Below are 26,106 nucleotides of genomic sequence, written 5' to 3' on the forward strand. Positions count from 1 at the left end.
ACCAATTTAAATCTACACTACCTTAGGATACATCCACACAAGTTATAGCTTTTCTGATTGCTCAGTTTCAGAGTAAAGATTTTTCAAGATTTGTCCTTATATATTCCTATGTAAAAATTTAACCCCCCCCCTCCCCACACCATTGTGGCCCGACCCTACCCTGGGAATCATAATTTAAACAACCTTAAACCTACACTACCTAAGGATGGTTCCACACGTTACAGCTTTTCTGGCTGCTCAGTTTCAGAGAAGAAATTTTTTAAAGATTTTTCCTTATATATTCCTATGTAGAAATTCAACTCCTTATTGTAGCCCCACCCTACCCCTGGGGATCATGATTTGAACAAACTTGAATCTACACTACCTGAGGATGCTACCACACAAGTTTCAGCTTTTTTGGCCAAATATTTAAAAAAAAAATATGTAAAAAAAAATACAGACAGACGGACGGACGGACGGACGCCGGACAAAAGGTAATCAGAGTAGCTCACTTATATAATGGACAAGTTGCTGTCCTTTAAAAAAGGACTACAATACGTGGACCATTTGCATGTGTTTCCAACAAAAACGTAAAAGCCTTAAGATTTTCAGAGATTCCACCGACTCTAGCCCTCTGCTTTTAACCACTAAATTTGTACGTTGTATTACGTATACATGTATGTATAGCCCTGACTTTTTTTTTTATCTCAGAATTGAAAGGATTCATACTTCTAAAATAATTATGATCTATCTATGAATGAAGTTTGTATGTATAGTATCAGGCATTCGGTGAATTCTACTATTTGCGCACACATTACGATTCGCACTACTTTGTTAACTATACAGTGAGAGCTTTGTGTAAATTAAAAATTTCATATTTTGATGCATTTTTCTTGAGATTTTAACTTTTATACAGTGACATAATTATTCAATCATACTTTAATGCTTAAAAAAATTTAATCGGGAAGTTCTCTAGCCTCGCCTACTATAAAAGTAAAGTTAAGTTACATGTGTATTCGGAAAACAACAAAACATTGCAAATTATGCTAGTTGATGCATGTTGTAGTTTCGGCATAACATTAACTTATTTCATAATACTGACAGTTCATATCACATACCGATCATTTCTTTTAAAGGAATACTTTGTTTCTGTACTGTTTACCGACAACTTTACAATTACAGCGCCTTTGAACTTATGTGTGCATATGGCACGGAATCCCGATCCCGATTCATATAAATGTGTGCTAGCCTGGTTCCCTGAGCTACCCATTACGCACAGGAACCAGGCTAGCTCATGCGCAGGCTGAATTTTCCCCATAGCATCCGGTTTAACCTCGCTTATATATTTTCTGCGTGGACCTCAGGGTCCACGCAAAAAGAAAAATTGTTTCTAGTGACCACTTTACACATTCGTGTAATAACGATTTTGTCAGTTTTCGCTTTATCTAAATATTATGCAAGAATGTTTTAAACAAAAGTACACCATGAATAAAGTGGCTGATTTATTTGTTGGAGATTAAAGACTTGTTTTACATGTAACTAGGCCAAACCAAATAGAATTTCAACTATATTTCAACAACAATAAAAAAATAAAAAGGTAAAAGCTGTGAAGCATCTCAAGACGGGGTTTCAGATACAAGATGTATCACAATTGTGGAAGGGTATAAAACCTTCAAACTGGAGTAGCAAGCAAACATTACATCATAGATTTAGCATGTACACAATATTTCCCTTCTCTGGAAATTTCTATTTTGTTGAACATTTAAAAAAGTACAACCCAAATTTTACCTTTCTACACAGAAAATATGTCTCATTTATATTAAATATGTTGAATTTTCAACATGTAAACCCACATTGCCTCCATCTTTCTGACGCTAAGTATACTGCTTTGAATTCCGCAACCAAATAACTTTGGAGAAAAAAAATAGAAACAGAAAAAATCCAGAGTTTTGGATAGATATATACATGTACTTCCCATATTTTTTTGCGGCACAGTTATTGCTCAGACAGAATTATACAACGGTCTTCTTCAGGTCATCTAAGATTCATCTAAGATTAGGATTGATTAAAAATCATATTATCTGTATCATATACTACTTTGTTGTATTTTGATACCGAAGTATTGACCAGCAAGCAGAATTGATAATAGAATGTTTTATTTAGTATGAGTCATTTTATACTGAAAATCTGTTCTTATCATTTGAATGTAAACTTTTATTTATATTTTTTCAATTATTTAGCTGAAGAGTTTTTCAAAATAATTTTACATTAATGATTTTTTTTGAGTTTGTCATAATAAAAAAATATATGTATTCTTGTTGTATGTTGTATTGTTGAAATACATTGTGAAAAAAAATAACAAATCAAGTTAATTTCATTTTATTGCTCTCGCGTACAACTCAATTCAGAATAATATTTATAAAGCGATAACTACTCCCCCCCCCCTTCCCGCTTTCTCTAAACGTCCCCCTTTACAACATACTGACAGAAAATGACGGTAATCTAGGTACCTTCGCTCCCTTTATATCTATAAGTAAGGACAGATTCAGAGTGATATATAAATCTATTAATACAAAAATCTGTCCGACCCAATTAAAAACAAATATATAGAAAACAACAATCTGAAAAAAAGTGACAGCCGCTTATTTCTAATTTTCACTACTTTATATATAGTCGTATAGACACATATCGGCTTTTTAAGATCATTTTAGGAATATTGAACTATTTTCAAATACGTATGCTGGGTTGTCTTATCTATGAAAAATCGAATCCAAAATATCGTTAATAGGATAAAACGTCATATAAAACTGTTTTTCCTACCCGATAGCGAGAAACCGAGTTCAACAAGACATGCATAATGGTCTATAAATTCAGTTATTCAAAACCCGATTTCATTTTATTTATACGTGTTTTCTCGCCTATTTTCTCTCAAAAATTGAAATGAAAAAAAAACCCCTCACAACCAAACGATAGCAGTTGTAAAGATTAATGGCGGCAATAGTTTTACTTGTGGTATTTTTGCGACACTCAAGTCACTTTACAACTTTCATAGCTGCATACACCTAAGGGAAAATTGACAGCACATTTTAACCCGAATTTTCCCGTATAGCGTCAGATCTGCAGCAAAGATTATTACAGTGTCACCAAGAACATTTCTATATTCTCCATAATGTAAAGTACAATCTTCATTTAAGACGTTGATTGCGAGGCTTACACCCTGGACTTTATTTGCACACAGCTTTGTACCGACTGAAGTTTTTGAGGACAACATGGATTTGAAATTTTGATTTATATATCACCGGGTTTGACAATATTGATCCACCAAGGAATCTATTTACTTATAGACAAGCAATTGCGATAAGGTTTTTAATTTTGACCCAAGAAAAAATTCTCACAAAATCAAATTGCCAGAAAAAGAAGGTAGTTAACGAAACAGTTCCTATTTAATTGAAGAAGACTAAAAATAATTGTTTTCGACAGATGTAACCAAATTCTATAAATGACAGTTCGAGAAATCGACGTACCCGGAAGTCATATTGATTGATTTACAGGATTCTTATTATCCGGGTATTTGGTTAGGCTACCCCTCGTTGTGTCTTATCTCGCTGTATGAAACGTTTAATGCTCCAAACATATTACATTGAAACATTTCACAATGGTCTGAGCATAAAATAACACATGGAAGGGATGAAGTTACGAGTGTGGTTGTATCTTAGTGTGTGGGGTGCGTTGTGTGTTTGGATGGTGGTGGGAGCTAACGGCGGATTCACTTTACCCCCGGGGCCACCTTCTCCGGACTACAAAGCCGATGACGTCAAATACGAGGATGGAGGAATGGGGCCCCTGTACAACTTTGCCCGGAAGTTCATCAACATGTGTTTGTCCGACATCAAAGATGTTATAGAAGGTGATGAGACTATACTATGTGTCTTACGAATTGCCCAACATTAAGAGAAATAGGATTTTTTTTAAAAATGAGATAAGAGTGTCTAAATTGGTACAAAGTTCACTTATCGTTTGTTGTTCTGATAAACAATGTTTGGTAATTATTGTTGAGAAGGTATTTAAAAAGTTTGAATAATCTTGCCACATGGAAAAAAATGTGATTTAATATCTTACAATATCTTTTAAAAGATATTTCAACAATTTGTCTCTAAAACGCATAACATTGGTAATAAATATAAAAAAAGAAAAAGAAAGAAAATGAAAAGAAAATATGTACATGTAAAAGTCTAGTCAACTCATTGTTTAACGTCAAACTAATCGCGAAAGATATTCAGAATTAAAAATAATGTTTACAAAAGAATCTACCAAAATCGCAAGCTTCGAATCATTTTATTTGTAAATTACTACAGGGAAGCATATAGCTTTTGTCATAACTGACAATTTTGGTAAATGAGCGTAATTTCATAAAATAGCGAAAATATCATCGGTAACATTAACTGTACAGAATTTCATTTATAGCAGTATAAACAAACCTTTTTTCACACATTTAAGTTAAACTATTTCAAAATACATGTATATGTAGCAAATCCTTAACAAACAAAAATACATGTTGTAACAGGTTAACAGAAAATTAGTAAATGTTTGTCTTTATTATTTTTCTTGATTTTTCCTTATTTATCATTCAGGCTGATTAACATGAAACATCTCTCTCTCTCTCTCTCTCTCTCTCTCTCTCTCTCTCTCTCTCTCTCTCTCTCTCTCTCTCTCTCACATTAACTGCCTATTTAATTCCAAATAATGGAAAAGCATACATTTCCAAAGTAAAAAGTACAAATCAGATTTCCATAAACAACATTTCAAACTGATTTTATTTTTATAAATGAATGTTCTGTCAATTAAAACAAGATCACAAAACCTTTATCATTTTACATTTTATTCATGAGTATTTTAGCAGGCATAAAATGACAGAGTGCCATTTTCTATTATCATATTCAATAACTAAACTCATCAGTATACTCATCAGCCTACTCCTAATACTTAAACAACCCTGATGGATAGGAAAAATTCAATGACCTCTCATTTTAAGTTTCTTCTCCTTATCATATTAACACTACAACTTTATGTAGAAATTTTGTAATCGTATTTGTTGACAGAACTACATGGGACATATCCTAGAAACTTTTGAATTGTCAGTGAGTCGGGTGGTTCAATAAAATACTGTATTTGATAATCTTTATAAAAAAGTAATTATAGATTTCATTGAATTTTCGTTTGACGCTAGGTTCTATGAAAGCACAGTTTAACGAAAAACTACACTGATGTTAAACATGAATAATCAATTAAAGTTCCTTCAATTAATAATTATACTATTAACAACCTCTTTGACATTCGGTATATTTCGTGAATCACTATAGATGAGATGTGTCAAGTATTATCGAATAGAGATCGCGGCCCAGTTCGCGCTGCCACGATAAAAATCCATTTTTGTTAAATTTGACATATTGAAAGTCCTATTGAAAAATCCACATGCTGGCCTAACTGACTTTAGGAAAAACACTTTATCAAACAAGTGTACATTGATGTGAAGAGTTAATCCTCAATAGTATGAACTCACTTAAAATGTTCAGAGAAAGATAATATACTGAAATTCAAAAAAACGCATATTATTTATTTAAACATTATATTATGACTTATAAAAAAAATCAATATATTGGAAACTATTTTTTTCCTACAATATTATTCACCTCAAAATTATTTTCATTTCAAAAATTATATGACATCCATCAAAAACATCATCTACGAACAAAATAGTTTACTTAATGATAAAAAACTTGAGAATCTGCACTAAAGTGAGGTATAATCTTGCAAAAAAAAAAGCTCAGAATTTTTTTTGATAAAATACAGATTGCTTTAAAAACTCTTTGGAAGATCAATACAAGTTTACGCATTCCTCTAGTGAGATCAATAAAACAAATCCCTTATTTATTTTGTAGAGATAACGGCATTGCTTCGTCGTCTGCGATGATTTGGTGTTACAGAAAAATCCCCCCCCCCCCTCTTTCCAAAAACACACAAACAAGAAAAAATGTTGAAAAAATTACAAATATTACATGTAACCTCTGCATGAATATTGTCAGTATGGAAAAGTAACAGAAGTAAAACACATACTAAGTAATGTTATTTCGATGTCCGATAATGTTACTCTAACAAGCCTATTTGTACAATGGTTCAATAATTTTTCTAAGTATCCTAATGATGCCAATGATATTTTAGTTATATTGCGCCGAATTCACTTTTAATCGACTGGGCAACTCTATCATTGTCATCAAATGTCAAACAAAGTATGAAATATTTAATTTTTTTGTTCTTTCAAAATAATCTTAGCCCATAAACCGAGATATAGAGCAATTGATAAGTTATCATGCACAATTGATCACAAAACGGGATACGTTTTTTTTTGTTTTTTTATAAAAACTCAACATATTTTTGTTTTGATGTTGATAACCCATGCATAACTTTGCATAATAAATACACATTATGCGGCTTTATATCAACAGTTATTAAAGATGCCATCAAGGGCAAAATCGGAAGCAACGTACAAGATATTCTTCAAATGGTGAGTGGTTTTCTCTATCGTATCATCTTTTGTATACTTTACGTGGAAAGAATGCAATCGTGGCGGGATATCTCACGGCTACAGCGCTTGGTATCAAAAGCATCGGAGCGCTACAACATTTAAAGTTGGTGTTATGAATACAAATATATCATTTTTTCATAATTCATTAAAAAATAATTCACACAAACAACAAAAACTGTACATGTTTTCCATTTAGGATTAAACTTTGTTTATGTATTTTAAAGATATATTTGTATAGCACTATGCTCCATCAATTGTTAACAGTAAATATGACAATTTTTGTCTTTATCGAACCTCTGTTGTTTGATAACAATTTGTAGACATTTTTTGTATGCAGCTTTGCTCAGTCGTTAGTTAATGATGTGTGGACGTTTTTGTACGGTCTTGTTTCCTGTAGGTCCGTAGTAACTTCCTGGGCTTCTCTATCTCCGTGGTGGTCGGTCTCCTTTTCATCGTCATCTTCCCAATCGTCGGTTGCTGCTTCTGTTGCTGTAGAGTAGCCTGCAAGGCATGCTGCGCTCAGCCTGCCGAAGAGGACCCCAGTGTGTCCTGTAAAAAGGCCATCTATGGAACCATTCTTTTCGTGATTGTGGCATTCACCGCGTAAGTCCTGTTTCAATAATCTCCCGTTCGTGTGTTGAACAAAGAAAAATTAAAATATTTTTCATCAAATGGTGCATATATTCTAACCTTTGAAATATTTAATGCTGTTTATTTGAATATGAATATTTAAAATCTCAAAATTATATTTAATTATATTTTGGTTATTAAAAAAATTTTGCTCTCCTAATTTTAGATGTATAATTCATTTTTCTGTTGTAGAGCTGGAAACATCTGTGTTTATGTATCAAACGACAGGATTTCTTTGGCACTGACAGAAATCGTGGACAACGTGGACAAAAACCTAGACGACATAAAGCTATTTATGGAACACAGCTCCAAAGTAAGTCAGTGTACATGTTACACGTCAGGTTTAACTTTCACACATGCGCATCTATAGCTACCACTTTCAATTTCTACAGTCAAAGTGCAATTTAATGTACTGCTTCTATGATATTTTAAATGATTTTTCATGTTTCAGTTAGGAATATACATTTTCATTACATTAAGTACATTTAGTTTTACCTCCGAGTTAGTTTTTTTCCTACCTCAATTCGGTGTAATATAACTACATTATACTATCAATATGCTTAAACTGAAGCTGGTATACAGTGACATTGAAAGAATAAAAACCACTCGTAATTGATATCATTGTACTTGATATGATATAAAAAAAGGGTCCCTTTACACCAATGTAATTGAATATTTATGAGATTTTGGTGAATTTTTCTATAGAAGGGGTAGATATCACGGTCAATTTTCCCCCAGATAGCATACAAAGATATGACATTCTTTCTTTCCTTGACCTTGTGAGACTTAAGTTATCAGAACATCAGGTTCACTGGACGTCAACCATTGGCAAAGCGTCAGCAATGAACGAAAACCGACACAAAGTGGAATCACTATAAACATTATTTACTTGTTGAATAATCAAAGTAAACTAGACACGATCTCGTTGCGAGCAACGAGGAGGTCTTCCGTCCGATTTTCAGAAGAGGAAATAAAATTGCCTTTGATATTCGTTAACGAAACATATGAGGAAATGCGGAGGGGGATCTAAAGTGCGATTGGTAAAGGATTAAATACCCCTTTGGATCTTGAATTTGAAGGGGCAGCCCCTTTTTCTTGATGTCAAAAGAAAGCTCATGTCATATCAAACACATTTTGTTCAACAAGTGTTTAGAAATTATATACCGTGCTCGAGATATCTGGAAAAGATCATTGTAGGGGCTGACTCTATAACTCCTTTTAGGGATCGGTAAACAAAATAAATGATGGTGATATATTGTTAAGCACATTATTTTAGGTCATGTTTTGTTCAATTTTACTTTTCAAAACTTGTCTCCATATTGAGATATTGAAGATTGAAATTTCTTACTTCTGGCCCCTTAAAATCCCTAATTACGTAACAAAGGAGTAAACAATTGTCATTTATAGGTTTATAATGTTTTCATGAACATAATTATTTCTATGTATTACAAAATATTTCACAATTAAAAGTTATTATTAAAAGATGTCTAGCCCCTTAAAATTCCTAATTACGTAACATATGAGAAAATTTTTATTATAAATGGATACATAACTTAAAGATTAACATTTTTGCTTCTTAACATATTACAAAATATTTCTCAATAAAGTGCTATGGATGAAAAACTTCAGAGCCCTTTTGGCCCCTAAATGGAGGGGCCAGATCCTTTTTCTTGATGTCAAATAAAAGGTATTTTGATATCAAACATATTTTGTTCAACAAGTGTGTAGAAATTCGTTACCGTTCTTGGGCTATCTGGAAAAGAACGTTTTAGGGGCCGACCCCTTATCTCCATATTGGGGCCACGGAACGAAATTTTGATAGTTGAATATTGTTTAGATAAGCATTCTAAGCAACTATTTATTCTATATTGCTTTTCAAAATATTTGTCCTTTTTAGGATATAAGTGATCGATATTTTGGACTTCAGGACCCTTAAAACCCTTAATTACGTAATGCATGAAATTTGTTTTATAATACATAGTAAATTACTTATAAGATGAACATTTTTGCTTCTTAAACATATTACAAAATATTTCTCAGTAAAGTGCTATGGATGAAAGATTTCAGAGACCTTTAAGTCCCTAATTTGAGGGACCAGCCCCTTTTTCTTGATGTCAAATGAAATGTCTCTTAAAATTAAACATATTTTGTTCAACAACTGTTAAGAAATTCGTTACCGTCCTTGGGCTATCTGGAAAAGAACGTTTTAGGGCCGACCCCTTATCTCCTTTTTGGGGCCATTGGACGAAATTTTGATGGTTGAATATTGTTTAAATAAGCATTCTAAGCATCTTTTATTCTATATTTCTTTTCAAAATATTTGTCCTTTTTTGTGATATATGTGACCGATATTTTAGACTTCTGGCCCCTTAAAATCTTTTATTACGTAACGCATGAATTTTTTTTACAATGTTTAGTTGAATAACCGTAATATAAACATGTTTGCTTCTGAAACATATTACAAAATATTTCTTAGTAAAGTGCTATGTAAGAAAGACTTTAGAGACCTTTTGACCCCAATTTGAGGGGCCAGCCCCTTTTTCTTGATATCAAATAAAAGGTCATTTAAATATCAACACATTTTATTCAACAACTGTTTAGAAATTCGTTACCGTTCTTGAGATATATGGGAAAGAACATTTTAGGGGCCGATCCCTTATCTCCTTTTAGGGGCCGTTTCACGAAATTTTGAAAATTGCATATCATTAAATACATCATTTTGAGCATCTTTTCTTCTTTACTGCATTTCAAAATATTTTTTCTGTCTGTGATATGGGTGATCAAAATTCTGGACTTTTGGCCCCTAAAAACCCCTAATTGCGCAACACATGATAAAATTATTACATTGCTTGGATACATAACTGTAAGATAAACATATTTGTTTCTATAACCTTTCACAAAATGTCCCTCAGTAAAGGACTACAGATGGAAGACTTTAGAGCCCTTTGGTCCCCTAATTTGAGGGGCCAGCCCCTTTTTCTTGATATCAAATGAAAGGTCTTGTAGATATAAACTTTTTTTAATTTACATGTGTTAACAAAATATTTTTCAGAAAAGAGATAAACTAAGAAAACCGTGAAAAATTACGATGTTTTTTTAGTCTCAATTTTCGGGACCAGGCGAGCTTTAACGCCTTTTGAGTATGACAAATATGAATGCCAAATAGCATATCTACAATCTCTTGTCTACAATCCCTGAAAGTTTGACCTCAATATATTTTACCGTTTAGGAGGAGATCCCTGGACAAGCCGACCCTCTGAAAATCGTTAAAACGTCATTTTCTCAAGAACGGAAATGACGTCATCAAAATAAAAAACTGTATATTAAGTTCGGACCAATATCTATTAGTTCTGAAAGATTCACGAAAATCGGTTTAGCCATTTCCGAGAAATCGACTGCACAAATTTTGTAAGAAAAAAAATAATAACTAGACACGATCTCGTTGCGAGCAACGAGGAGGTCTTCCGTCCGATTTTTAGAACGGAATATGACATCATCGGATTTGATTTTCGACAACAAAATATGTTATGGAAAAGGGATTGAAGTACTAAGGCTTTATTGTATCGCTGTTTATAAGTTCTCTGACATTGTTTTTTTAAATATTTGCATTTCTTCCAATTAAGATAGAAAAGATTAAACTTGTTTACCTCTGGTCCCTAAAAACCTTAATTGGGTAACGCAAGAGAAAATCATTATATTGTTAGGATATATAAACGTATTATACCAAATCTAGCTTTATTAACCTTTCACAAAATGGCTCTCATTAAAGGGCTATAGATAGAAGATTTTATAGCTCTTTGATCCCCTAATTTAAGGGTCCAGTCCCTTTTTCTTGATATCAAATGAAAGGACATTTAATTCTGAACACATTTTGTCAACAAGTGTTTAGAAATTCGTTACCGTTCTGGAGATATATGAGAAAGAAGGTATTAGGGGCCGATCCCTTATCTCCTTATAGGGGCCGTTTGACGAAATTTTGAAGGTTGCATACTGTTAAGAACATAATTTTGAACAACTTTTCTTCTGTACTGCATTTCAAAATATTTTTCCTTTCTGAGATATAGGTGATCAAAATTTTGGACTTTTGGCCCCTAAAAACCCCTAATTACAAAACACATGATAAAATCATTACATTGCTTGAATACATATCTGTAAGGTAAACACATTTGCTTCTATAACCTTCACAAAATATCTCTCGGTAAAGGGCTACAGATGAAAGACATTGGAGCCCTTTGGTCTCCTTATTTGAGGGGCCAGCCCCTTTTTCTTGATATCAAATGAAAGGTCATTTAATTCTAAACACATTTTGTTCAACAAGTTTTAAGAAATGTCTTACCGTTCTGGATATATATGAGAAAGAAGGTTTTAGGGGCCAGTCCCTTATCTCCTTATAGGGGCCGTTTGACGAAATTTTGAAGGTTGCATACTGTTAAGAACATAATTTTGAACAACTTTTCTTCTGTACTGCATTTCAAAATATTTTTCCTTTCTGAGATATAGGTGATCAAAATTTTGGACTTTTGGCCCCTAAAAACCCCTAATTACAAAACACATGAAAAAATCATTACATTGCTTGAATACATAACTGTAAGATAAACACATTTGCTTCTATAACCTTTCACAAAATATCTCTCGGTAAAGGGCTACAAATAAAAGACTTTGGAGCCCTTTGGTCCCCTTATTTGAGGGGCCAGCTCTTTTTCTTGATATCAAATGAAAGGTCATTTAATTCTGAACACATTTTGTTCAACAAGTTTTTAGAAATTTCTTACCGTTCTGGAGATATATGAGAAAGAAGGTTTTAGGGGCCAATCCCTTATCTCCTTATAGGGGCCGTTTGACGAAATTTTGAAGGTTGCATATTGTTAAGAAAATAATTTTAAACATCTTTTTTTTCTGTACTGCATTACAAAATATTTTTCCTTTCTGAAATATGGGTGATCAAAATTCTGGACTTTTGGCCTCTAAAAAACCCTAATTACGTAACACACGATAAAATCATTACATTGCTTGGATACATAACTGTAAGATAAACATATTTGCTTCTATAACTGTTCACAAAATATCCCTCAGTAAAGGGCTACAGATGAAAGACTTTCAAGCCCTTTGGTCCCTTAATTTGAGGGGCCAGCCCCTTTTTCTTGATATCAAATGAAAAGTCTTGTAAATATGAACTTTTTTTGCTTTACATGTGTTATCAAAATATTTTTCAGAAAAGAGATAAACTAAGAAAACCATTAAAAATAACGACGTTTTTTTAGTCTCAATTTTCTGGACCAGGCGAGCTGTAACGCCTTTTGAGCAAGACAAATATGAATGCAAAATAGCACATCTACAATCTCTTGCCTACAATCCCTGAAAGTTTGAACTCAATATCTTTTACCGTTTAGGAGGAGATCCCTGGACAAGCCGACCCTCTGAAAATCGTTAAAACGTCATTTTCCCAAGTACGGAAATGACGTCATCAAAATAAAAAAATGTATATTAAGTTCGGATTAATATCTATTAGATCTGAAAGTCACGAAAATCGGCTGAGCCATTTCCGAGAAATCGCCTGCACAAATTTTGTAAGAAAAAAAATAATAATAGGGAAAAAGAAACCGAACGAAAACAATAAGGTCTTCCGTTGGAAAACGGAAGACCTTAATAATAGGGAAAAAGAAACCGAACGAAAACAATAAGGTCTTCCGTTGGAAAACGGAAGACCTTAATTACGTCTACGTTAAGTTATATTCTGTTCATTTTTTCTCACGCTACATTATTAAAATAAAAGAGAAAAGATATGCATACAATGTCAAACTGGATAAAAAACAAGACTACAACACTCCTCATCAACCTAAAAAATTGACTTCTTGATTACATTAATAAATTTACTAATTTTAATGACAAATGCTATTTTTTGTATATGAGAACAAAAACTGAGATGCACTTAGTCGAATTATAAATATTGATTTTTTTACTTAACTACTGTTACACGAATTGAGATTTTGTTTTTGTTTTTTATAATGGCTTTGTTTCGCGATATCGTCTTAATTAGTACTGACACTAGTAACATTGAAGTATTCCCTGGCACATAATCTCGACATACTCTAAACAACAACCAAGTACTAACTTATAAACGACAAAATAAAAAGCGGTGTCTTTTGCATTTCTTGTACAGATTCAAGAAACGAAAACGTTATCAATCTGCTGGGTATTCGCTTTATTTATTTAGCTTTTGAAGGGAAGATATATGATTAAATATTACGCATGCCTGTAATTTGGAATCATCGATCAGCGAAAATCGATACAAAGCTTTCCAGTTTGATTTTGTCAAGCTCGAGCTAGTTTGTAGGCAGTAAGAGGTATATAAACTGCATAGATTTTGCACTCCATATCATACTACATAGTACTATACATGTATGAGAAATGATATAAAATTACAATCAGTAAGTAGCTGTCCAGTGTATAGATGAAAGTATACTGCAAGTAAACGTGATTTAAAACAAATACGGATAATGATTAACATTTCAGATTTTTTTATTAACAGTCACGTTACATTTTTTCAACATGTATATTTGCTTAAATTTACTTTTAATCCAGCAGACATGTTCAAGAAGCTAACTTAAGACTATGGTGCATCCTAAGTACGTCTTGTGATACACCTTAGTCGTTGTCCCTTTACACCAATATCAATGATTATTTATGAAATTTTGGTGAATTTTTCTATAAAAGGGATAGATTACACGGTCTATTTTTTCAAGATAGCATACAAAGATATGACATTCTTTCTTTCCTTGATCTTGTGAGACTTAAGTTATCAGAACATCAGGTTCACTGGACGTCAACCATTAGCAAAGCGTCAGCAATGATTGAAGAGCGACACGTATTTGAACCACTAAACATTATTTGTTTATTTGTTACTTAAATGAAAGTAAATTACACACACATTAAGTTATATTCAATTCATTTATTCTTACGTTACATTTTTAAAACAACATTGAAAAGATATGCATACAATGTCAAACTGGATAAAAAGCAAGGCAACAATAGTCTCTATCAACCTGCAGAATTGACTTCTTGATTACATAAATGAATTTACTATCTTTATTGACAAAGACTATTTTTGTATATGAGAACATAAACTGATATGCACTTTGTTGGTGAGCGATGTCTTTTGCATGTCTTGTGCAGATTCAAGAAACGAAAACGTTATCAATCTGCCGGGTATTCGCTTTATATATTTAGTTTTTGAAGGGAAGATATATGATTAAATATTACGCATGCCTGTAATTTGGAATCATCGATCAGAGAAAATCGATACAAAGCGAAAAGTCGAAAATTTTCCAATTTAATGTTTTCAAGCTACAATGTAAGGCTACTATGCAGGCAATAAAAAGTATATGAGCTGCATAGATTTTTTACTTCACATCACACATCATAGTACTATATAAGAAATAACATATGTACAATCAGTATAGTAAATGTCCAATGTCTAGATGTCGATCATATACTGCAAGTAAAAGTGACTAAAAACAAAAGCAGATAATGCTTAACGTTTTAGATTTTTTTTATCAACAGTCACATTTTGTCTCCGTTAATATTTGCTTAATTTTTTTTTATTGTCCCAGACCTATAACTATAACAAATAGTTTATTTACTGTAATCTTAATGGCAGCTGTCAGGGCTGGGGCTGAAGCTCCAACGTTAACCTAATACAGAAAAGTAGAGTTTTTCTTTATCATCTCGCAGGATGACACATTCAATGTATTTATATTAATAGCAATAAAAAAAAGAAAGATATATAATGTATGTATAACTTACTATGTATATTTTGAATACATATTACAGAAACTATATCAGTAGATGTATGTAACCGAAAAGTCTTATTTAAAATTGATTTGGTAAATTGTAAATTTTATTTGAAAATGATTTTAAATTAATCATTATATAATAGTCGTGAGTAAGGAATGAGTTGTGTTAAAAATCACATTTCTTTATTACATCGAAAGTAGTTAGGTGGTTGTTAAAACTTTAAATTTATAAAATTTTATTTTTGTATAGCAAGTGGATTCCATAAAAACCAATTTCCAGACAGCTAAAACTGAAATCGATAATCATTTGGATGCAACACGTATGTCATTTAAACTTAAACTATGTATAATGATAATATAAACAAAGTAATTAATGATAATTTTGTAATGCTTAAAAAGGTAAAAATGTGTTTATTTTATTGTAACAGAATTATCAGAGGCTCTGCAGAAGAAAGCAATCTCGTTGCTGACGGGGGGTGCTGTGGACCATCTTCAAATAGGTAATAGCTCACCCCATATGACTGCCAAAAAATTGACGTCATAAACAAAAACTTGTTCAAATATCTTATATAAATTCAGAAAAAGCTATATACGAGGGTTGTCCCAAAATAATGTAGACAGGACACATAACTTAAAATCTGTTCACTGCAATTTCATTAGACTTCTATGTTTTCTTCAATGACCCTTTTGCAAACAATGCTGAAAAGTTCAAATTTGTACTTTATTTATTTCTCGAGAAAATGAATAATTAGTAACAACAGGTTTTGTCAGGCGGCGCAATGTGCGACGTCGAAAATTTCCAGTTTTACGTTGTTGCTACACCCTCCACATCCTTTACGATAACATTTACGTTTTATTTCCGATATGTCTTAGAAAAAATATTATCTTTGAACATGTACCCTGAGTGCACATTCAACATAAATTTCTTTTTTTGTTTTTTTTTTAAAAATATTTTCTAAGTACAAACGATCTGTTGGCTCCAAACGTGCCTTGTATTACTTGTTGTCTAACGTCCGTCTTGCCGAAATGTGTCGTTCAACATTTTGACGTCCATTGATATCGTTCGGAGTTTCTTTTTTCCACTTATTGTCATCATACTTTTTCAAATATTTTCAATGTTGTTTAACTACTTATTCACAAAACGCATTTCTCATCGATTTTGTTAACTTCATTTACTTCCAAAGCCGCTTAGGATTTATTTCATGGTCTTTACAAAATTGTATCGGTTACTGCAGCGCCGCCTTAAACGCTGACATCGTCATTTTATTACGAGTTAACTTTTCAACTTGTCACAAAACGCGCTATAAAATATTTAAAAGTTTTGTTATAGTCAAAACATTTTCTGAGTAAATAATAGAATTATTATCAAATATCAATGTAGGTTTTATTTGAATTTTTTCATTCAAAAAGTACTTTTCCTCGAAATTTTCATTTCATTATGTTGATTTTAACTTTTTGTTTTTGACATTGCGCCGCATGTCGAATTTCTGATCTAACATGCTTTCATTTCACTAATTTAATCTCAAACAATATTTGATTTTAAAACATTATCTGAATGCTAATTTCTCAAACCCTTTGTGGCACAAATTTCATCTACCTTTGTCTTCGATTAACTGAATAACGCCACTTGTCTACGCTATTTTGGGACAACCCTCGTATAATTCGCATCCTAAGTCAAGAGTTATGCATACTAGTACTGTCCTTCAATCAATAAATATAAGCATTAAAGTAGACAAACGTCTTACTAAAAAACGTATGTAATCTCTCTTTAATTGTTATTTTTATTTAGATATCGATGATGTCCGTTCGACTGTTAACAATGTTAGCACAGCAATGAATGCGTTCCAGACGGCCTGTCCACCAGCAGTGTGCTCATCTCCTATATCAGTGAGTTAGACCACACGCTCTTCATAGTACACCATAACTTCACGAGTAGAATGATATAGATATACTAAGAACTAAAGAGGGCTAAATGGTCATGACATAGAGAAAAGCTTAGTGTTAATTAGAAGAAATGTGCAAATTCAATTATTAATATTTTTATTCTTTTTTTTTTACTGAATAAAAGTTAATAACTTATCAAATTATTTTTAAATTATAAGGAAAAGCTGACGGTCTGATTGTTAGTTTGTTGACCCCTTGCTTTCTTAGGACAAAGTAATTAGTTGGGTGACTGAATTTTGAATCAATTAAGTGCCTTGCTAGATTACCATAACCCCCCCCCCCCCTGGCTCATAGATCCTGACCTCTTCCAACACACATTCGCTCAGTTTATTTCAAAATCTCCATTAAACTTTCAATTAATGTACAATTTCAGATTTAATGATTTTATGATAGAAATTTTGAATCTGAAAATAAGTAAATACCGGTATTCACTTAACTCATCCAAGATGAGTAATAAAGGAGTATACTAGTAGTAAATTATAAGTAGTAAATCAAAGGTTTACAAAGGTTTGAACGCATTTAAATCACATTTAATTTCTGTGGCGTCGGAAGCAAATTGAAAGGGGGGGGGGGCTAGACTAATCATCAGAATTCTTGTCAAGCCCAAAAAAAAATCTCCCTAATTCTCAAAATCATAAAATTCCTAATCCGATGGGGGGGGGGGGGTATACCTATGATTCAAACTTCTCAATAATCCCATCTTTTCCAGGTAAATATCTTTGCTGCGATAAAAAGTGGGGGGGCTGAACCCTCTATAATGCTATGTGCCTAATGGTTAGGTCTAAGTTTGCAAAAAAAGTGGGGGGGGGGGGGCAAATTTACATGTAAGTTACATGTACATGTAGCACCCCCCCCCCCCCGGTTCCGACGCCTATGCTTGTTGCTTGTAAATGTGGTTTTGACCAACAGCAAATGCCAATGAATTGGACTGGGTTTGATATGTTGTTGAAAGTTAGAAAATCAAAACGTTTTATGTTCGTATTTCTTATTTTAGCCGCCAGCTTTACCAACAATACCAAGTATTGACATATCAAATCAGGTTGGTAAATTGCATATAACTGTTGTTTAAAGTTATAATTCTTTTCTAAATATACTATGTATTTTTTATTTGATGTCCAATACATGTAGAATTTATCAGTGGTTTTATTTTGTATCATAAGGCGACAACAAGTATCAAAACAGCGATAGATACCGTATTGGGTTCGACGACCGGTGGTAAGCAACTTTGCATTGCTGTTTAAGTGACAAAATTCAATGTGATTTATTTACTCCTTATTGCAAATATGATAGGCTTGTTTACTTAAAAAAGAAAAGAAAATGTTTTATTGAGGGACTTCAATCATTTTAAAGCTATAAGTGATGCAAAAACTCAGCTGAATTCAGCAGACACTAAAATCACTAAACTGGTGGACAACACAAAGGATGCCATTCAGAAGGTAGCCGTAATTACTTAGCAGAACTTGTTTCCGAAAATTGATGAAGTAATTTCCTAACCTATTTACCAACAAACCGGTTCAATAATTTAATCTTTGTAATTCCATATGCTTTTATAAATTTTTCATAAATAATCCATTTTGATCCAAGGGAGATGTAGTGAACATTAAAGACACTAAAACAATGGTGAAAAACCAAAAGGATTTCATCACACCTTACGATAAATATAGGTTAGTTTTATACCTTGTACATAACAATGTTTTTTCTTATAATTGTAACATTGAAAGAATATTATTGATATCCAATTCTTAATCTCTAAAGATATTTACCTGAATTCCAGGTGGTATGCTGGAATTGGTTGTGGGGGTATTGTCTCCCTTATTTTGGCTCTTTACTGTTGTGGGATTTGCTGTGGTTGTTGCGGTGGGAGGTCTGTCAATGATCCTCTGGAAAAGGGCTGTGTCTCAAACTGTGCAGGCCGTCTTATGATTGGGTAATCCAAAGTATAACAATTTGGTAATCAATACACAAATTTTTAAAGCAATTCAATTTGCTTCATAATAATGACCATTTCTTTATTAAATAAAACGTTTGATTTCTGCCATTGTCTTTTATTATTTTTTACAATAACAACTATTTTAACGACTGTTTTTGTTATAAAGTTCAAAAGACCAACAATACGACTCTATTTTCCCCAGGTCTCTGGTTTTCATTTTCGTGTTTTGTCCGTTGCTGATGTTGATAACCACTCTTATGTACATACCTGGAGCCATTATTGAGAGATACGTCTGTCAACCATTCACCGATCCTAACCTGGAATTTCTGGATGAGGTTTGTATGTTAGCTATGAATAAAAACTAAAACGGTACAACTCCTCTATATGAATCTTTCAAGGAATGTATCCGTTCGCTGTGATAAACTTAGGTTTTTCTAATGCATAATTTTGCAGTATTTGTGCCTAGGTACAGAGCTTATGCACGAATTCCGAAACTAAAATTCTTAATAGAATAAATCTTTTTTTTTAAAGTACTATTTATAATCTTACATTTCTAAATGCGTTTGTAGTTTAATGCAATAACTTTGAAATGGAAAATCTATACTATCTTGTTCATTACATTACGTTAAACCTAATGGATAGTTATAAAATGGGAAAAGATCTGTTATCTCACTTTGTACATTACTTTATAGCTAATGGATAGTTTTGAAATGAATTTTGACAATATCGTCAAGCATGAGCCTGGTCATGAGATGTCCTTGAAATCATTCCTAGGGTACGTCATAACACAGTCAAGTACTTTTATCCTTGTTTATATAGATTAATTACTGATAATTTAATAATGGTATTTCTTTGTTCTAGCAACTGCAAGAATAATATGGCTATTTATAAGGCGTTGGATTTGGAACACCTGACGTTGTTTTCTTTTAAGTTTTCTGACCTTGAAAATGAAGTCCAGAATATCATGAATGTAGGTATTATTAACTTATTAATTGACTGCGCAAAATGAATAATTAGACTGCATTATTTTGTAAACCGTTACATGTACATGGATACGTTTTCCTTTTAAATAAAATCATATGCACTTTTTCAGAAGATCTTTATTTTACTTTATTTCTTATTTCCTTAAAGTAAATGATAGCTCGCGGTTTATGACATTTGTCCCCTAATTTGTTTAATCATATCTATCAGCTGAAATTCTAATATCAGTAAAAGAATGATGCTCTGCTAACTCTCAGTACCAAAACATCAGGAGTTATATGATGGAGTATATATTACGCGACACTGATAATAAATATACATTAGCAATCGATTTACGTCAATTTGCAAGCGAGTGATAAGAATAAGTAACATACTTAATTTGTATTTTAAATAACATTTAACAGCACATGAACACTGGTATGGGGACTATGCTTAATGATAAAACAGCCTTTGGTAGTGCCAATCTACTACCAGCCGGCCTAGTAACCAACTTGGATGGCATAAAGAACACGATGAGCAGCCTTGACCTTACCAGTTTAAACAACGCTGTATTTCAGTTTATATCTTTAGAATGAATATCCATATCCAAATTGATTTTTTTTATATAAATGTAAACATAAATTACATCATTTTTAGCCTTTTCTTTTAATTGTATGTCCAACCTTTTCCATAGTTTCAAAATATTTTATATAATTAGATACAGCAAATGGAGCCAGCAGTTACTGCTGCAGGTGCTCTTCCAGTAAGTATTTGTATATTTATAATTTCAAGAGGTATATTAAATGCTACTGTAGAGCAGATAATTTGAAAAATATTAGATGTTACTTTTATGTAAATATATTTGAAATAAAGACTGTTTTATAAAGTACTTTGTCTAGTAAATGAAAACGAAATAGAGTTACACAATACTATGTAAATTGTAGAAAACCGTCATTACAAATTAAAGATGGACATCGTTTTGAAAAAAAATATCAGATATTTTAGTTCTCCTTGTTAGAACTTTGTTCTTTTAAATCGCATACTTAATGAATAAAATTAAGAATAAATACATGTACTTATAAAATGAATATATTAATGATTTAAATATAACAGTGTCTAAGAGTTGCATATTTTCTTATCATGTTTTGAATAACATTTGTCTGTTCTCGACAAACGTAATGATCTAACTTTGCTCTTTCTGTTTGCTTATCTGTAAATATGTTCACATTATTTAAGAACTTGAAATTCAATTGTAACATGCAATAAATATGCTTATTTCTTTTCACATTCTGCCACAGGGTCCATCGAGTGCAACAATGCAAACATCTTTGGTAAATACAATCTTCATTTATGTTATAATAAATATTTTTACACTTTTAAAATGTAAAAAATATATAGTCTTAAATCCTCTCGTTAAACCAAAAGAACAATACTCAATCATATTGCAAGATGCATGAAAATAGTGAAATTAATAAGCAAACTTAATATTTTGTTCAATATTTTTTTTTCAGAATACTTTGAAAACTGCAAAAACCCAGCTTGCCAGGCTCAAAACAGATATTCCAGTAAGTAGAGAGAGAGAGAGAGAGAGAGAGAGAGAGAGAGAGAGAGAGAGAGAGAGAGAGAGAGAGAGAGAGAGATTATCAGACATTTTAATTAAGTCACATGTCAGACTGGAAACGTCTAGCTAGTGTCAAAACGGTCGCAATTTCTCAGACCTTTCTGACACATTTGTTTTGTATAAAGAAGGCTGGATCGTCAACAAATTGACCATCAGATCTGCCTCAAATTTTAAGATACGATTTTGTAGATAAAATATTATTTTGTAAAGAAAACCTCCATATATTTTACCTTTAAAGTTTTGGTATTTTCCTATATTTTTATATAGAACTCTCCTTCTAAAGGAGATCAATACAGTCTCAAAATCACCACGGCCATCGAGCCTTCCTATAATTGCATTGAAGATGATAAAATTCTAGTATGCAAAATAAAGCCCAATCAATTGAACTAATATTGTTTAATCATAAAATTCAAAATCGGGAGTTTGCTATTATAGCAGGATCTATTAATGGGGGGGGGGATATTCTAGATAGCACCATTTACTATGTAATTACATTTATTTAGTTACTCATTGGATTTACTGAGAGTGTCTTTTAATCCAATAACATGTTTTCCGTTTTGTTTCATGCTATTTACCTACAGACTGCTGTGGACGATGTTAAACACCAGTTAAATGCCGCCACCACTAACATGCAGTCTAATGGCATGACAAATGTGAGAAGAAACGGTTACGTGTAAAATAAAAATCTCATTTGTTCATGTTTGTTGATAATTGTAAATTATCCTTTAACGATTTGCTATAAATTTTTGGCAGATCGCTCAATCATTTGTCAATGACACTGTGAATATCATCGATGTCTACTTTAAAGATGTCAAAGGCAAAGTAAGTAATTGTACTTGTTAGCAAGCGTTAAATATATTTACAAAGCTAGCTATAAGGAGGCATGAATGCAAAACCGGAAATCTGAGTATATTTCTCGAACACTATATGATAAACTAGTATTACAACAATTCAGATGTGAAATTTTTAAGTCTTTAGAAAGCAAAGCTACATATAGCAGGTTTCTGTATATTTATATTATTATATGTACTCTTGCAAAAACAACATAAGATGCGCACGTGTCTTGAGCAATTCATATTTTTTAAAAATATATTCTATGTATGAAAAGTAGTACTCCATCGTATATGGTCTATGGTGAATCAGGTCGTTATCCTTTATACGTAACTGTATATTCTCGAATGATTTCTTATTGGACAAAAATGATCCAAGGTCAAGACAATAAGATTGTGTTTACTGTTTACAAATATTTAGCAAACCAATATATGTATAATAATGACTGTGTAAATCCATGGACTGATTTTATACGACATATTTTAGACTCATGTGGGTTCTCTAATATCTGGACAGAACAATGTACTGAAATAGTTAATGATAAGTGGATTTCTGCCGCCATCAAACACAGATTGCAGGACCAGTTCATTCAGAAATGGGCAAAAGATATAGATAATTCATCTAAAGGTCAAATATATAAAATTTATAAACAAAAGTTTGGTTTTGAAAAATACTTAGGCATTCTTACTAAAAAATTTTGGAAACCACTTATTAAATTCAGAACAGCAAATCACCGTTTACCGATTGAAACCGGTAGATGGTATGGAATTCCTGTAAATGACAGAAGCTGCACACTCTGTAATAGTGGTAAATTAGCGGACGAATACCATTTTATTCTTGAGTGTAAATTTTTCTTAACTTTACGTAAGCAATTCCTATGCACCAAGTATTTTCAAAAAACAAGTACATTAAAATTTAGGGAACTGCTGATGACAACGAACATCAAAACATTGAAAAAATTAAGCTCTTTTATATTGAATATCCAAGAGCAATTCTGCTGTCCAGCCTAAACTAGATTTGCATTTATTATTATTATTACTCTCCGCGTATTGAACACCAAAGAAACATTGTATTAAATTTTTATATGATGATCTATTTTTTTTTCTACCACTTTTTGTATTATTACTATTTTTTTTCTCTTACTTACTTATGCTTACTAACACATGTAATACTATGTTGTATTATAATTTATATATAATTTATTAGACCCTTGACATCACAATTTAATGCAAATATGTTATTGTACCTCATGTACCATTGTATGATAATGGTTTGAGAGAATAAATTGAATTGAATTAAATTGAATATGAATTATGTATCATATGATTTTTTTTCCTAAGCTGCACAACGAAATAGGGCAATGTCAGCCTCTGTGGAATCTCTACAACTCTATCATCAAAATATCGCTCTGTCAGTACATAGTGGACGCCTTTGTGAGTCTTAAATCTATTAATAAGTATTGTGGGGTTTATTCCTGATCTTATTTTTTCCCCATATTTTCCTGTTCAGAAATGTGATCAATTGCCTTGCAAATTTTAAAAATGAATATTACAATATTAAAAAGATAAAGCATATTACAACATGGCTGATTTAATAATACATGAATTTTGTTTGTGATGCTGTCATTTCAATCGATAGAACGGCTTCTGGTTTTCGATTGGTTGGTGTATTTTCTTCTTACTTCCGGGGGCGGTGGTTGGAACAAAACTCTCGAATTTCCTCCGCGATGTGAAGTATGTGTACGACAACAACCATGATGCTGAGTAAGTCAGGGCGGAATCTATGGCCGCATTAATTATCATAAAGCAAAAGAAAGTATAACCTCATGTTTTATTATAATAATTTCCTGCAAATCATTGCAGAGTTCATTTCATGTACAATTTTGATTAATTGACAACGGAGAATGGCTTGTTTATAAAAACATTAATATCATTTAGAGTCTTTATTAAAAATAAAACAAGTACGTATATTTGAAGAAATTGATCCTAAAATTTGATATTTTTTTTCTAAATATATTACCTAATAAGGTTGTGTTTATTTGTGTATAATTTTTTTACAGGAGTGGAAAATCAAAGCGTACTAAAAAGTAAGAAAAACAATTTTGAAAACTAATAGCTCTTTAACAACTAATAATATCGAATTTCTATGCTTACATCCAACAAAGTCATTTCAAACATCTGTCGATCGGTATTTTCAGGAACCAAGTTGGACACAAAGATGATGACGATGAATGAATATGAAGAGTTTTGAAGTTATTAAGATGTTTTTTTCTTTTATCAAAATTATCTTTTAAAACCGTCCAAGGCTTGCAATCAAATCTTTTCATGATGTGTTGTTGTTAATGACAAGAGTAGTCTCCCGTAGTGTTTAATCAGTTTGCAATGTATAAAAGCAGGTACAGGGAAAATACTTTACTTTTTATTTTGTTTCAAATGTATATGTAAGCAGTTCTTGTGTACATTTTTATTGTTTAGCTTTAAATACAAGTTTACTCGCTATAAACTATTTTATTAGCCCGATGACTGTCACAACAATCATTTTAAGAACGAGAAACAGGGTTATTTGTTTTGTTTGTTGATTGATTTTATTTGTTGTTGATTAATTTGTGGAGATAAACTTTGATACTGAAATGTAATTCATCAGATCAATAGTCATGCAAATGAATGTAATGATTATTTAATTGATTTTGGTATTCTTTTTATTGCTTTGAAAGTACGTGTTTTATTTATAATATTGTCATAATTTAATTTTGAATCTGTTATATGTTTTCAACTGAGATACATGTATATATAATAATTATTCTAGATTATTATAATTATGCCGTCCATTTATTTTCATTTTTTTTTTAAAAATGAATAAAAATACTTTTTGAAAGTTATCTTTCTTTGTTTAATAATGTTCTTTGTAATTTATTTCCTATGCTCGGTAGCTTATTCAAAAAGCGAAATACCGCCTTATGCTTAGACAAGCTGAAACAAGTATGTTATTCAGTTTGCGCCCCGTCCCCCTTCCTCTTCATATGGAAACCCACAGATAGCAACAACAATTGTTGTCTGTAAAAAGTAAAGATGACCAAGTCCTTAATTTTAATAATACGGTGAGTTGAAATAGTAAAATTTTTAAAAAAAATCCCAACAGTGAATGAAAACATTATGCCAAATAGAGGCATTTATATACGCAGATCTATAGTTAATGACAATTGATATAAGCCGTCAAGTTATTCTTTCATGAATTCGTAGAAAATGGTTTTAACACCACAGAAATTTAATATTTTAATTAGTTTGTTAATGTGAGAATAATCCTCTTCACAAATTATGTGTGTTTGGTTATATTCCTCTATGCTGGGGTTATCTCGAGAATCAACATTTGAAATAATGAACCTAACTGCACATCGATCACATTCCAAAATTCCTGCAGATGAAGATATGAGGTATGTTAGAAAACATAATTGGGTTTCATTGTTAATTGTAAACTTGATCTCCAACCAGTGGGCAATAATTTAATATCCACATAATCAATCAAGTTGGAACATTTCTTCTCATGAATGAATCCAAAAGGTCAGGAAAAAATCATCCATGCTATGAATTTCATTGAACATATTCTTTGCAAAGAACAAGAAGGCCCCACTCTGTCGGATATAGGTAAAGAAAAATCATTATTGAAGGAGTATCTAAAAAAGTTTTGAAATTATTAAGTAAATGCGTCAACTTTTATGCTGACTTTGATAAATGATCTATATAGAAAGTTAGAAATTTCAAACACAAACTCTTTTTTAAAACCATTTGTAACATATACCGACCCTTGTGTACCTGTTAAGTTTCTTAAAAATATATTA

General features: G+C 31.9%; 1 protein-coding gene across 1 annotated transcript; it reads left to right on the top strand.

The window, feature by feature from the left end:
• The first annotated feature begins 3,404 nt into the window (after window positions 1-3,404).
• Window positions 3,405-25,058, top strand: LOC105318946 (prominin-1-A). The gene is made up of 25 exons (XM_066069618.1): window positions 3,405-3,886; window positions 6,483-6,541; window positions 6,960-7,165; window positions 7,385-7,505; window positions 15,236-15,305; window positions 15,414-15,485; window positions 16,775-16,872; window positions 17,924-17,968; window positions 18,090-18,144; window positions 18,280-18,365; window positions 18,514-18,593; window positions 18,704-18,856; window positions 19,062-19,194; window positions 19,552-19,634; window positions 19,721-19,829; window positions 20,245-20,388; window positions 20,538-20,582; window positions 21,118-21,150; window positions 21,331-21,384; window positions 22,022-22,093; window positions 22,194-22,262; window positions 23,612-23,704; window positions 23,910-24,034; window positions 24,331-24,357; window positions 24,469-25,058. Exons 1-25 carry the CDS (start codon window positions 3,658-3,660, stop codon window positions 24,503-24,505), a joined length of 2,298 nt encoding a protein of 765 aa, XP_065925690.1. The 5' UTR covers window positions 3,405-3,657; the 3' UTR covers window positions 24,506-25,058.
• Window positions 25,059-26,106: the final 1,048 nt, after the last annotated feature.

The sequence above is a fragment of the Magallana gigas genome, chromosome 8 (assembly GCF_963853765.1).
Source record: "Magallana gigas chromosome 8, xbMagGiga1.1, whole genome shotgun sequence".
NCBI classification, from domain to species: Eukaryota; Metazoa; Mollusca; class Bivalvia; order Ostreida; family Ostreidae; genus Magallana; species Magallana gigas.